At 37.5% G+C, this 15,879-nt stretch overlaps 1 protein-coding gene across 1 annotated transcript in view; it reads left to right on the top strand.

The window, feature by feature from the left end:
• The window catches only part of HSPA4L (heat shock protein family A (Hsp70) member 4 like), a 56,062-nt gene continuing 40,470 nt past the window's right edge, over positions 288–15,879 (top strand). The window contains 3 exon segments of the mRNA XM_021101609.1: positions 288–625; positions 13,254–13,311; positions 14,750–14,890. Coding sequence (XP_020957268.1) covers positions 519–625; positions 13,254–13,311; positions 14,750–14,890 — 306 coding nt within the window. The 5' untranslated portion in view covers positions 288–518.

The raw sequence follows: 15,879 nt of genomic DNA, 5'->3' as shown, positions 1-15,879 counted from the left end.
CCAGCTGCCGCGCGGTGGCGAGCGAGCCAGCTCTGTTTCCCCTCCCCTCTACTCTCCCTGATCCTCCCCTCTCCCCCTTCTCCTCCCTCCCACTCCCGGCTGGCTCAGCTGCCTCCATTTTCCAGATCTTTCTCGAACCCGCAGCTCCTCGGGCAGCCGTTGCCCGAGTGCTGACGGAAGCGGCCGAAGTCGAGGTCGGGAGCAGCCTCCGGCGCGGAGCGGCAGCTCGTGCGCCTCCCCGGCGGCCGAGCGCGCAGGCGCAGACCCCAGTAACTGCCGGTTGGAGGCGGCCGAACCGCAGTGGAGAGAGACCAGGGCGGCGGAGGTTGCGGCGCAGGCGGCCTCCACCTCCTCCGAGGTTCCCCAACGCACTGCCCTAGATTTATTGCGCAGCTGCTTGGGGTCATCTCTTCTTTGCTTCTCGTAGGAGTCGCAATTCCAGGAGCAATAGCCCAAACGAGGACGCGGTTCCCGCACAGAGGGCTTCAGCACCATCTCCCCGACCATTAGGCGGCGGGATGTCTGTGGTTGGCATTGACCTCGGCTTTCTCAACTGCTACATCGCAGTAGCGAGGAGTGGCGGCATCGAAACCATCGCTAATGAGTACAGCGATAGGTGTACCCCGTAAGTGCCTTGTCTGTTCATAACCCTAGAAAACGTTTTATCCTGACCCTTAAGTTTGTTCCGCCTGCTGCTTCCTTCTGATGCGCAGAACTCGGAGATGACAGGTGAGGTCCATCAGTTGCAACCGCGGGTTGGCGGGCCCAGGTGGGAATCGGGCTTCCCCGCCCCGCGAAGCTGCTTTTCCTTCAAGGACAAGGGATTTAACTCTAATAGTTCGTGCATATCTCCTTTCTGTACCCACACACACCTCCCCCATATCCCCACCCCACGCCTCTGTCCCCTGGCGGCCCGGCTTTAGTTTTTTGGTAAGGGGTTGATGTGGGATCACTTCAATGTCCTGAATATTAGAGAAATATCTTTGGTTACCCCTCCCTAGTGGGGCTTGTGTGGGATTATTGGCCGCAGGCAGGTGTCCCCGCTGTGTAAAAGATTCCTTATTCGTTCTGCCTTAACTCCTTTCCGCAAATGTCTGCGTGACAGCTTTCTCTCAGAAAAGTAAGACATGAAAGCTTAAGCTGCATACATCAGAAGATGAGTTGCAAGTTCACCTGGGCCAGAAAGCTTTTTTTTTTTTTTTTTTTTTTTTAAGAAGGGGTTGAAGTGTTCAGGGTTTTAACTCCGTGTCCTTGAGAATAGAGGTAATCGGACTAGTTTCCAGGGGCTCGGGTTAATGGTGCACTAATGGGGAGAGCATCAGGGATGGGAGTCACTGGCTTCAGGTGTTGGTAAGGATCGTCCACTAAAGTAGTGGAATTAGAACCTACTCAAAGCGTGTTTCTACAGAATTGTTGGAGAGTCTGAGGTGGCTGTCTTGTGTAAACATGATTGTGAAGTGTTTCTATTATGAACAATTGATGAAGGAAGGAGAGGCATTATGTCATGGAAACATGTTTCCACATGTTTGTTTCTCTGGTCTGGGAAGTTTGTTAGCAGGGAATGTAAGACCAGGATTGTGAAAAACTAGCTTCTTATTGTAGGCTGTTGTTGCCAGTGATTTTATGAGCAAACCAACTGTTCATGTCTTAACTTTCTGTGGAGAGGAAACTAAGTATATTAATTTGCCCCTTCTGAATGGTCCAAAGTATAACACTTTAAATATAAGACTAATCTTGTCAAAGACCAGTGTTAAGCCTTTTAAATAATTATATTATGAATAATTTAAATTGTATCAAGGAGATGTTGACACATAGCATACTTGAAGCAGTTTGTGCTTTGGTTTCTTTTCGAGAATATTTTAGAAGGATTTATACCGCCTTTTTCTAGGTATATGCATTAATTTCTTCTGGAATTTTATATTTTTTATAAAATATAAAATGTTTATATTCTCAAATGTGAGCGTATATAAGTTAATCATCATAGTACTGTTAGAATTCTTGCTTCTTTTTATATCTTTTTCTGACTTTTATGCACATGAGAAAGTGAAGCAGTAATTGTGAACTGTTTATGATTTAATCTCTATAAGATTTTGTTTTAAGCCTCAACAGATAGAGGTTTCTGCCAGGAAAGGACTAGGAAATTCTACTCTCCTCTTTCAGCAGAGTAAAGGTTAAATGGGGGCAGTCTTTAGCTTCAGGGACTTAGCCTATGGAGAAAAAGTGAGAGGTGGGATGGACAATCCCCCAATTTAGCCTTACCCTAAAAGATCAGGAACCAGAATTGAAGAACAGATACTGCATTTCCAGGCTCAGAAATCTTAGTAATGGATCATGACTCTTTAAAGAGCCTGACCAGACTTTCAAAGAGAGTACTTTAAAAATTAGGCAGCTCCTTTGAGAGGCTCAGATGTCTCATGGCTGTGGCTTAGGCCAGCAGCTACAGCTCCTATTCAACCCCTAGCCCGGAAATCTCCATATGCGGCAGGTGAGGCCCTGGAAATTTAAAAAAAAAAAAAAAAAAGGCTGCTCCTTTGAGTCTTCTAGCAGTCTCTTTGTTAATATACTTTTTTTTTTCTTCACCTTTTCTTTTTCTTTAAGGGCAACACTCACGGCATATGGAAGTTCCCAGGCTAGGGTTAAATGGGAGCCGTAGCTGCCAGCCTATACCATGGCCACAGCCACGCCAGATCCGAACCGTTATCTCCTGCCTACACCACAGATCACGGCAATGCCGAATTCTTAACTCGTTGACAGAGGCTAGGGATTGAACCCAAGTCCTCCTGGATACTAGGCAGGTTCATTACCACTCAACCATGATGGGATGGGAACTCCCTCTGTTAATATTCTTAAGCACATTGGCAAATTCTGTGTGGCTGAGATTTAATGATTTTTCTGAGTTGTATGTAAGAGAGTCACTTCTAATATTTAGTTTTAATGAGCCTAATTCAAAGTAGGAACTTCTAAAAGTTAAAGGATTGTATTCCTAGCTTGTATCAGCAACTCTACCCTTCTTTCTCTGGCTGTGTACCATTATTTACCTCAGGAATACATTTTTTTTTTTATTGTTCCTGAACTAATACTTCATTGTAGCCCAGTGTTCTTACATTGTATATTTATTTTGTGGGGCTTAAGTTATTGAGGAACAACATGGCCCTTCCCGATCCCTGGGCATTTATTCATTAAATGTCTGTTTTGCAAAGGAGTGGGTTAAGGATCCGGCATTGTCACTGCTGTGGCTCTAGTTACTGCTGTGGCGCAGGTTCGCTCCCTGGCCCAGGAACTTCCTACATGATTACATATACATGGGAGAATCATATGTATAAGCTAGAAAGAACAATTTAATGAAAAAGACAATCACTTAACTTTTGGTCCACAATTGAAAGACCAAGGGCAAGTAATTAACCCTGTTCTTCAGATTCACCTTCTGTAAAGTTGGGAATGCATATACTGGCCTCTTTCATCTCATGCATAAATTGAAGAAAATATTCTTATTTTTTCTGAATATTTTCTTATTTAAAATTATCACACACAGATAGTACATGTTCATTGTAGAAGTATGGGCATGTTAAAAGATGGGAATGGTAATTTTAATTTTTGCACCCAGAAATTAAAGATCCAGATGATTTTCTCTGTATTTCAAAGGTAGATTATATTTTATATTATTTTTGAGGCTCTCTTTTATATAAACATATTTCTTTTTTTTTTGGTCTTTTTTGTTGTTGTTGTTGTTGTTGTTGTTGCTATTTCTTGGGCCGCTCCCGAGGCATATGGAGGTTCCCAGGCTAGGGGTTGAGTCGGAGCTGTAGCCACCGGCCTACGCCAGAGCCACAGCAACTCGGGATCCGAGCCGCGTCTGCAACCTACACCACAGCCCACGGCAACGCCAGATCGTTAACCCACTGAGCAAGGGCAGGGATCAACCCGCAACCTCATGGTTCCTAGTCGGATTCGTTAACCACTGCGCCACGACGGGAACTCCTAAACATATTTCTATAACATTAGTTTTAGTGTTTGTATAATGATTTCCTTAATTTAATTAATCCCTTATTGGATATTTAGGGTGTTTATATTTTCTTTTTACAATCAGTGCTGTGATAACTATCTTTGAACTAAATTTTCGACCTTTAATTCCTTCATATAAGTTCCTAGAAGTAGAACTACTGATTGTATACATTTTTAAGGCCTTAGATATGTTTGTACCATTCAGTTAAATACAAATGTAGGAGTTGGACTTTCCATTCCAGACTCAGCTCAAAATAATTTGTTTCATACATGGGGAAAGAAAACTGCAGCCAAGAATCCTTATGCAATATCAGATTAAAGTATGTGGTCAGCGAAAACATGCTGCCTGTATATATTGATAATAGTGATTTCTGTGCGGCAGGCATTGCGTTTGCACTGTCAAACATAACACACCAATTCTGTGAGTTTGGTAATAATAGCCATCTTTTTCCATTGGGGTGTAATGGGACAAATTATCTGGCCCAGCAGTTAATGTATGGAGAAGTGTCTTTGCTTAAATACCAGTAAACTCATCTATTTTTTGGCTAGTTTCTAAGAAATATTATCTTGTTTTAAAATGTCACTTTAGGAGTTCCTGTTGTGGCACAGTGGAAATGAATCCGAGTAGTAACCATGAGGTTTCGGGTTCCATCCTTGACTTCACGCAGTGGGTTAAGGATCCCACATTGCCTTGAGCTGTGGTGTAGGTCACAGATGTGGCTCCGATCCCACATTGCTGTGGCTGTGGTGTAGGCTGGCAGCTGAAGCTCCAATTCAACCCCTAGCCTGGGAACCTCCTTATGCCGCTGGTTTGGCCCTAAAAAGCAAAATGCAAAAAATAAAAAAATAAAATAAAATGTTATTTTAATATGCTTTTAAATTATTTTAAAAACATGTAAAAATCTTAATTTAGAAATTCATTAGAAATATGTATACTCAAAATAGTGTAAACATGGAGGAAAACAGTGTACAAAAACTATATGCTGTTAACATTAGCTGTTTCTTGAAAGTGTAATTATGGAAATTTTGCTTTTAATAAACAATTTGTAATGTTTTGAGTTTTTATGAACTTAAATAAGGAAAATGGATTTTTTTTTTTTTTTTTTTTTTTTTTTTTGTCTTTTTAGGCCTTCACCTGTGGTACATGGAGGTTCCCAGCTAGAGGTTGAATCAGAGGTTTAGCTGCTGGCCTATACCACAGCCACAGCAACGTGGGATCCAAGCCGCCTGTGTGACCTACACCACAGCTGATGGCAATGCCAGATCCTTAACCCAATGAGCCAGGCCAGTGATCGAACCTGCATCCTTATTAGATGCTAGTCAGATCCCAAATGGATCTTTTTAATGAAACTATTATTACAAGACATTTTTGTAAAGTATACATATTTGTTTTATCATCAAAACTCTGGCTGGTTTTCTGTCTTCATTGCTTTTTTCCTATATCTTTACAAGTGAGTATATAATCTGAAAATATGAGAAAGTATTTATATACTACATCTTATATGTGAGATGGTTTCTTCAATGCACAAAAATAGAAATCACTTACCTTGCACCATTGAAAATAAAAGTTTTTATACATATGAAATGCCAAACTCTAGATGTTAGTAGTGGCTAGTTGGGTAGGAGGACTTTTTATAGTAATAGCAGTTTGGGATAGAAGATTTTTACATTGTTTTACTATGAGCTTATATTAACTTTGATTTAAAATATTTTAAATACTGAAGAATTATGTAAGTAAATCTCCTGTCTCTTTGCCTTTAGTATGTTTCTGTATGTATGCAAATGTACATGTATATATATATACATATATAAACTGGGATGTTTTTCTGATTGTTTTTAACAAAAGTAGAATTTGTTATACATATTTTGCAATTGCTTTTTTCCAAAATACATTGTGAATATTTCAGACTTGCTCATATGACTTTAACTTACCTCATTCTTTTTAATGATTGTACAGTATTCCATTGATAGATACACTATTAGTGTACATTTCAAAAAATTTTGCTGTTGACAAAAAACTTCAGTGTGTAGCTTCCCTTTTTTTAAAAAAAAAAATGAATTGGTGCCTAGATGGGTGCAAAGGCAGATGCCTCACCATAAAGCTAGGACATAAAATCTTGTATTTGAATCTTTAGTATGAAATATAAAATTATAAATAGTGTGAATATTATCCACAAAACAAAATGAATCTCCCCTTACTGCCTTGAATTTATGGGTGAAAAATTCTAAAACTTTCCTAGAAGGCAAGGAATGATAGGAACAGATTACATAATATCCATTATAAGTTTAAGGTGTTTAACATGTCATTGGTCACTATAATACAAATTAATAAGCATAGCTGTGTTCTCATAAAACTGTTTACAAAAAAAGGTGGCAGACGGTAATTTGCAAACCTCTGTTCTAGACAATAATAATCAAAAGACTTAAAAATATTGTGTATTGCAGGAGTTCCCGTTGTGGCACAGTGGTTAACGAATCCGACTAGGAACCATGAGGTTGCGGGTTCGATCCCTGCCCTTGCTCAGTGGTTAACGATCTGGCGTTGCCGTGAGCTGTGGTGTAGGTCGCAGACGTGGCTTGGATCCCGCATTGCTGTGGCTCTGGCGTAGGCTGGCAGTTACCGCTCTGATTAGACCCCTAGCCTGGGAACCTCCATATGCCGTGGGAACGGCCCAGGAAATGACAAAAAGACAAAAAAAAAAAAAAAAAATTGTGTATTGCTATTTGTCTTTGAAATGATGGATTTTAAGTAAGATAATCAGCTTTTAAAATAGTGTGTCTAATTTAGTAATTAAATACTTAAACAGTAACATCTAATTTAATGTACCTAATCACCTTTTTAAATATTGTGCCTACCTATATAAATGTCTATGTGATTTCTGTTAATGATTTCAGGTTATGAACTAATTTGTGAATTATGCTTACTAGAAGTATTTGGAAGCTATTTAAGGAATCTTTATTATTTTTATATGTTAAAAAGTTTTTGCATTGTCCATGTTGAAAGATTGGAAAGTTTTATTACTAAGGCATATATACCTAGAAGTTTTATATTTCTAAGTAACAAGTTAGAAAAGAAATGGCAACAATAAGTCCTTTTGAGAACATTCCTCCCCCACCTCTTGTAGGGCAGCTTTTTTCCAGATAGTTAAGTTTGAGAAATGATAACCAGATTTTTTTTTACCATGGAAAGTCTCATTCCTTAATTTGTTCATAGGCATGAAGCGTTCTAAGATAAGAGTGTTTTCCCCAGTTTATTTGAATGGCTAAGGAAATATTTTGCGCAGAACACTGTTTTGGAAATGAAGCAGTGGTTCTCAACTGGAGGAGATTTTGTCCCCGGGACATATCTGACAATATATGAAGATATTTCTTCTTGTCACATGGGGGAGGGGAAAGAGAGGAGTGCTGCTGGCATCTAGCAGGTGGAGTCCAGGGATGCTCCTAAAATCCTATAGTGCACAAAATAGCCCCACTCCCTCAACCAAAAGTTGGCCCAAAATGTCAGTAGTAACAAAGTTGAGAAATCCTGCTCTGTAGACATCTTGGCAACTGTAATTGAAAGTAGTTGCTCAGCAGTTGACAGTTTGATTCATAACCAAAATGGCCATATAAGGAGCTGACCCCTTAATTTAAATCAATTGATTGTCTTCTCATGTTAATTTAGTTATTGTGTTTTTTAGCACCTATTCAGTGATAGCAGAAGAGGCTGCAAATAGTAATTGTGATTTTATGGAACTGGCAAGGGAAAGCAGAAATTTCTAAAAATAGGGTTATGTTTAAAATGTAAGATCAAGAGGTTTTGAATCCTTAGTGGAAATTTACAAAGAAGCAAACAAATTTAGACTGTTGACCTCTCAGGTGAGATGTCTTAGAGTCTGCTGGCAATATGTGTTTTCTCCAACCTAACCATGCTTGGCCTTATAAAAAACAGGCTTTATAAGAAAGACAGAAAATTAATCTTAAATTTTAAGGGAAAATATAAATACAGCTTGCTTTTTCTTTTTTTTTTTTTTTCTTTTTTTTGTCTTTTTGCCTTTTCTAGGGCTGTTCCCGTGGCATATGGAAATACCCAGGCTATGGGTCTAATTGGAGCTGTGGCCTACACCACAGCCACAGCAATGCGGGATCCAAGCCGCGTCTGCGGCCTACACCACAGCTCATGGCAACGCCGGATCCTTAACCCACTGAGCAAGGGCAGGGATCGAACCTGCAACCTTATGGCTCCTGGTCGGATTTGTTAACCACTGAGCCATGACGGGAACTCCCAAATACAGCTTTCTTAAAGTAGCATCCTGTCATTTGATTTTTATGCCCCTCCTATAGCAAAAGTGATAATAGGACATTTGGAAGTTTTGCTTATTTGTTTAGAATTTTGTGGCATTCTCTGAGAATCTAGGACTGCAACCATGGTAGTAACACCAGACTGGATATTATAGATGTAATCTGCATTGGAAACTGTCCTTTTTTTCCCTTTAGGTGTAAATAGAATTTCTTAATAGTAGTTGATATAATCTGTAAAAGGTGTAATGTATTATGTGATATATATTTTGATAAACTGCTCAATATCTCTTTCTATAAAACTCTATATCATCCGACTATGTAGTTGTAATGTGTCTGTTTCCCTTAGTATTACTAAAAGTAAAAGGTTTGAGAGAGAAGAGGTCTTTAACTTACATTGATTTTTCTGAGCATCCTTAGCAGTTATTTATTTAATGGGTGTATATTAGAATCTTTTTGAAAAGAAAAAAATTGAAGGAGTTTGAAGACCTTTAGTATATGAGAAGTTTTCTCCGTATTTAAATTGGACATTTCAAGCTGTAACATTTTTTAATTTAATTGGAGTATAGTTGACTTACAGTGTTGTATTAGTTTCAGATGTACAGCAAAGTGAATCAGCCATGCATATAAATCTATCCATTTTTTTTTTCCCATGTAGGTTATTACAAACTATTGAGTAGATTTTCCATGGAGTTCCCGTCATGGCGCAGTGGTTAATGAATCAGACTGGAACCATGAGGTTGCGGGTTCGATCCCTGCCCTTGCTCAGTGGGTTAACGATCCGGCGTTGCCGTGAGCTGTGGTGTAGGTTGCAGACGCGGCTCGGATCCTGTGTTGCTGTGGCTCTGGCGTAGGCTGGTGGCTACAGCTCCGATTGGACGCCTAGCCTGGGAACCTCCATATGCCGCGGGAGCGGCTCAAGAAATAGCAAAAAAAAAAGATTTTCCTGTGCTATACAGTAGGTTCTCATTTGTCATCTATTTTATACAATAGTGTATATATGTTATCCCTACCCTCCCAAATCTTCCCTCCTCCCAGTAACACATTGTTTAAACTTTAAAAGTTGTCTGCTTTTAACCTCAGAGAATATCTGATAATGATTAACTGTTTAGCCTTCTTTGTGAAGTGATAGAAGCGTAAAGCATATTTCAGTACATATAGCACTTAATAAATGATAGTTGAGTCAATGTTATTTGGATCTAAGAGTTCTAACAGAAGTTAAGCTCTTGTGAATTACCCTCAGAATAAGATTTTTTTTAATGCATTGAAGTGATGGTAGTCTCATATTGAAAAAAGTATTCAGAACTGTCTCTAAATAATGGAGTTGAGAGCAAGATGAATTGTAAAGCAGGCTAAGAGATGGAAAATCCATATTTTCTCTGATGAGTCTTAGGATGGAATGCCTGCCATCCACATAGATTGCCCTATCAGGTATGCAAACATCTATTCTGGCAGAGACTATGTTGAATCAAGGAGTTATTTTCAAGACATATGAAGATGTCGCCTGAACCACTGATTCTTACTATATTCGGTTTGCCTGTTTTCACTAGATCACAGTTAAAAGTAATTCCATTTCCTCTGTGTCTCTTCATCACATTTAACATTTCAGTTCTAAATCTATATCTGCTTGGATATCTCAAAGGTACCTCAATCTCAACATGTCCAAAATTGAACTTGTGATATCCATCCCCAAACATATCCCTCTTGTAGTGTTCTCTCTCTCATTGCATGGCACCATTCTTCTGAAAACTAGAAACCTAGACACTGTTTTTTTTTTTTTTTTTTGTCTTTTTAGGGCAGCACCCGCGGCATATGGAGGTTCCCAGGCTAGGGGGTCTAATCAGAGCTACAGCTGCCGGCCTACGCCACAGCCATAGCAGCTTGGGATCCAAGCCGCATCTGTAACCTACAACACAGTTCACTGCAACGTCGGGTTCTTAACCCACTGAGCAAGGCCGGGGATTGAACCCACAACCTCATGGTTCCTAGTCGGATTCGTTAACCACTGAGCCACAACGGGAACTCCTAGACACTGTTCTTAACACTTTACTTTTTTTCTACTATCTATTCTAGCATTGTTCAATAAAAACAACTATAATGTATGTGAGCCACATAATTTCAACTATCCTAGTAGTTACATTAAAAAGATAAGAAATATGCAAAATTAATTTTAATATATTCGATATAACTCAATATATTCAGAATTTTATTCAACATGTAATCAGTGTTTTTAAATTAATGATATGTTTTAATATTACTTTTAAATTTTAAATATTCAAAATCCATTGTATTTCACATTTAAGTACATCTCAATTAAGACTAGCTACATTTCATGTGCTTAATAGCACATCTGCTGGTGGCTGATGTATTAACACAGTGAAAATCTAATTTTATCACCAAATTCAAGTTTAGCTCCTAAATATCTCTTAATTCCTTTTCCTTCTGTCTCAGCTGCCACAATCCTGATAGGGATTACTGATAACTTCTTGCCTTCCTCTCATTACTATAGTCAGAATGATCACCACCAAATATTCCCCTAGTTGAATCCTTCATCATTTATTCTTCCTTCAAATCTCAACACTTTGTCAGGTAAGCCATTCCTGATCCTCCGCTTTTAGGTTAATCCCTTCTGTTATCTACTTTCATTGCACTATGTGTAGTTATTGTTGTACCACCTGGTTTACTTTCATTTGTGTGAGTCTCTCTAGCAGTATTAAGTTCAAAGAGAGCCAAAACTATGTCTGTCTTTTTCCTCTGTTAGAGCTTTAGTGCCCAACAGAGTGCCAGACATGTAGTAGTTACTCAGCAGTCATCGGTTAAATTGACTAAATGAACTTCACTGCCTGCCTTCTCTGAGAATCCAGTGTCCCCTGTATAACAGTATCTTCTTCAGCCCTTGAAAAGCTCTGTTTTGGGATCTTTCCTATTCAGTTTGTATTATATATAAGCATGGAGTGTTCTTTCCATTATTCAAAAGCCTTAATGAACTTATAACAGGCTTATAATGAACTTTTATATTTTCAAATGTATTTCAAATTTATAATATGTCATTTGAGACCCTGTATAACTTGGCCCTGATACAGCTACCAAAATGTCCTTTGAAACCAGACAAGTTGTATTCTTCCTAGTTTTTAAATGAGTATTACCTTTAGGAGCTATCTTCACATTCATTAAGTATATTGGTTATGCAGCAGATAATGATCTAGACCAGTGCTATCTAGTAGAATTTTTTTTTTTTTTTCTACACGTATGTATTTTCTGTTCTCTGCATATACAATAGCTAAGCACTTGAAAGTTGGCTCATGAGCCCTTGAAATGTGACTAATGCTAAGAAACTGAATTTTTAATTTTAGTTTAAAATTTACTAGCTACATCTGGCTCGTGGCCACCAATTGGATAGTGCAGATCAAAGCAATAGGACATATATCATCTGTGCACATGGAGTTTACACCCTAGTGTGGAGATACTATCAGTAAAAAAATTAATTTTATGAGCTCATGACACATTATGGAGAAAAATACAATTGAAGAAACAGGAGCAAGAATATTATTTATGTGTTGGGGGAAGCAAGAATATTATTTATATTTGATGGTCAGAAAAGATGACATTTGGTCATCTGATAAGAATATTATTTATATTTGATGGTCTGATAAGATGACATTTGAGCCAGAGACGTGAAAGAAGTGAGAGTTCAAGTCATGTGTTCAAGAAAGAGAGAACAGCATGTAGAAAGGCCCTGAGACAGAAATGTGCTTGTCCCATTCTGGAAATAGCAAGGCGACCTGTGTGCCTAGATTGAAGTTATAGGGTAGAATAGCTAAGAACTAAACCATGAAGGGCTTTATTGGCTGTTGGGGAGACATAAACTTTTATGAGATCGGACACCATTGGAGGGTTTTTTTAATAGAGGAATTTTAGTCTCTAAGAGGGTCACTTGGCTATCATATTGAGAACAGACATATGCTTATATAGCAGGAATACCCTTTTCCACAAAAACAGATACATAGCAATATGCTTTCTCTTCTTTCAAGTTTTAATTCAGAAATCATGTGTTCTACTTTTATTATCTACAAGTGATTATTCTTTTTTTTTTGCTGTTATCATTCATTGTTTTATATGTTGCTTTTTTTTTGATAGACTAGACTCTCCAAGAAAAGTGATTGTAGCTGGTGTATACACAATGCCTGTAAATATTTGTTTTCTTTTGGTTTTGTTTTTTGGCCAGAAGTTCCTGAGCCAGGGATTGAACCTGCGCCATAGTAGTGACCTGAGTCGCTGCACTGACACTAGACTCTTAACCTACTGTGCCACAAAGGAACTTCCAATGTCTGTAAATATTTGTTGACTGAATGAATAATTACCTATATTTACAACTGAAACCATTGAAGTATTTTCTTGAAATCATAGCATGAAATGGGTATTTTGATTTTAAAAAGTTACTCTGCTCTTGTTTTTATAAACAGAATTACATAAATGCAGTAATAAAATCAGCAGTATTAGTGCTCAAAGCATTTACCTGTATTCACTCATTTAATCCTCACACAACCCTATGAGTAGGTGTTATCATCACTATCTTCCAGGTAGGACGCTGAAGCAAATAATGGTTAGGTAACTTACAAAAGGTTACTCAGCTATTAAGTGGCAGAGCCAAGATTTAGATCCAGACGGCCTGGCCTTACTGAATACAATTAATATTTGTAGTAAGTTATAGACCAGTAGAATTTAAAAAACAATATTGGGGCCAGTACAGTGTTCCCAACTATTAGCACATTAAAAAAGATTCTGACATTCTGACCACTATTCTCTTACTTAGGAACATTTAAAAATATGTAAAGTTCTGATTTCAGTAACCTATTTTTAAAATACATGATTATATTAATCTTTTAAATTCATTTTTGTATAAAGAGAAGTAGAATAGTAACACATTAATATAGAAATACCCTGAGAACAAACTTTTGTTTTTTCCCATTTAGGGCCTGTATATCTTTGGGATCGAGAACGCGAGCCATTGGAAATGCAGCTAAGAGTCAGGTAAATTGCTAATGTAGATGTTTTGACTTAGAGGAAGAATTTACTTCATATTGGTAACAAAGCTCCTATTTTATGGAATTAAAAGTGAAGGAAAAAAATGAAGATGACAGAGGGAATATTTTTGTATTCTATTAGATATATTTTGCTTTACTACCAAGTAGCATCGATTTTTCCTTGTATGGTCACTTTCTATGAGGGATAGTCCTATCTAGAATGTACACTTCTACAACTGAACAATGTCTTTGTAAAAGAAGGTGGGAGAATGGAGAAACTAATTTCCAGAGTAATCCTATGTGGCTATTGCTTTGCATGGAATCTCTTTAAGTATTCATATTTCTAGGCTTCTGAAATCCTTTTGGGTAAAACATTCACTTTCAACATTCCATGTTATAGGTTCATTTTCTTTGGACTTTGTTTATTGCCATGAACAAAAAGCCGTTAACATTTATTTCTTACATTTTAGTACATATCTAGGTCTCCTTTACTACAAATGACTGTGTTTAATGGAGCTTTTTTCCTCATGACTTTGTAAGAATAATTGACTCATTTATCCAAGAATTTTTGCTTAAGCTTTTTTATCAAGATTGTTTTACAGTTGCTATGTACAAATGTTTTTTTTCCCCTTCTTTCACATTTTCGTATTGCCAGAATGACCACTTCACAAAAGTTTAGATCTCATATTCTGGCTCATCTTCTAAGTGTAGTGTAGACCTCACAGTCTCTGAAGAAAGCAAACTATAAGCTATTTTTCCTAAAAAGCTAAAGAGATCAACATGGTAATTCAGCATCCCTGTAGTTCTCATCTCATAATTGAAGATTCAGATCTATTTGGTGTTAAATGTCACTAAGAGATCAACAACTTGGATCTCAGTAGTAGTCTGTAGTTGGAACTAGATGCTGTAGTTAAAGAAAAAAATTACTTTGCCAAAATACAAGCAAATTAAGACACTTTAACTTAGCACCATGCTGCAGGGAAGGAGTTTAATTTATCAGCCTAGGAGCAATTTTCAGCAACATAGTAATAAATTGGAAATTTTAAAAATAATAAGATATTAAGAGTAAAAGAAAAACATGACAATAAAAATATAGTTTAAATAAAAATGTACAATTGAAAGTTGAAAGAGACTAAAGATACTAATTCATTAACTCAAGAGCATTGAAAACTAGATGAGTTGTATATAAATTTTCACTGTATCAAAAATAGTTTTGTTCTTTTTTGAAGACATTAATTTGGAATCTAACATTCCCAGGATAGGAGGAGTGTTTGGGGGACACAGTGTAATTTGACTATCAATTAGGAACCAGAAAAATGAGTGATTGTGTCTAATTCTGAACTTGGATGTGTGGGATAAGGAGACCTGGTGGTTCTCAAGTATTAGCATAATGTTTATGTGCATTCGTTAAGTAATTGATAAATGAAAGTGTTTACTGCCAACAGATAGTCACGAATGTAAGAAATACAATTCATGGTTTCAAAAAGCTTCATGGGCGATCATTTGATGATCCTATTGTGCAAACTGAAAGGATCAGGCTTCCCTATGAACTGCAGAAGATGCCTAATGGAAGTGCAGGAGTTAAGGTAAGCTTATATTCCCAGAATGCTAACACATATTCAGATTAAAGAAACCAAATATAATATGGCCTATTTGTAATTTAACCTTTTTCCTCTGGATGCAGAATGTATTTACCAAACTACAGGCAGTTTTTGTAATATGCTTTTGTGAATGCCAAAAAAAAAAATCTAATTTAGAATAATAATCTTTTAAATCCAAATACTTTTATCGTTAAGAAAAAGGGATTGTTATTTGGGAAACTTCTAGAGGTGAACCATTTTTTAAGGGATAAAGGCAGAGCCATGTGATTTAGAAAAATAGACCCCAAAATATGTTAATTGCCATAATGAGTTTCCTCTAATTTAGAAGAATCTTATAACATATTAGAAATATTAAAGCAAATTCTTCTTCCAAGTAAGAGATGGCTTCTGGATTTTTATTTCTATATCCTGAGATAGAAAGTTGTAAACTGCTTAAGAATACACCAAAACACATAGTTATTATATGACCCAGCAGTTCTACTCTTAGGTATATACGTAAGAGAATTGAACCATACGTGCATACAAAAATCTGTACTCCGATGGTCATAATAGAATTATTTATAATAGTTAGAAAGTAGAAACAATGCAAGTGTCCATAAGCTGGTGAATGGATAAACAAAATGTGGTATGGCTATTCAGTGGAATATACTATTTGACTATAAAAACGAGTGAAGTACAGATTTGTGCTGTAACATGGATGAACCTTGAAAACATGCTAACTGAAAAAAAAAGCCATATATAGGAGTTCCCATTGTGGTGCACTGCAAACGAATCTGACTGGGAACCATGAGGTTGTGGGTTCAATCCCTGGCCTCACTCAGTGGGTTAAGGATCCAGCGTTGCTGTGAGCTGTGGTATAAGTCGCAGACGCAAATTGGATCTGGTGTTGCTGTGGCTGTGGCATAGGCTGGCAGGTACATCTCCATTTCGACCCCTAGCCTGGGAACCTCAACTTGCTGTGGGTACAGCCCGAA

Source organism: Sus scrofa, chromosome 8 (assembly GCF_000003025.6).
Source record: "Sus scrofa isolate TJ Tabasco breed Duroc chromosome 8, Sscrofa11.1, whole genome shotgun sequence".
Lineage (NCBI taxonomy): Eukaryota > Metazoa > Chordata > Mammalia > Artiodactyla > Suidae > Sus > Sus scrofa.
Note: the sequence above shows the minus strand (reverse complement) of the source record. Positions and strands in the feature narration are given on the sequence as shown.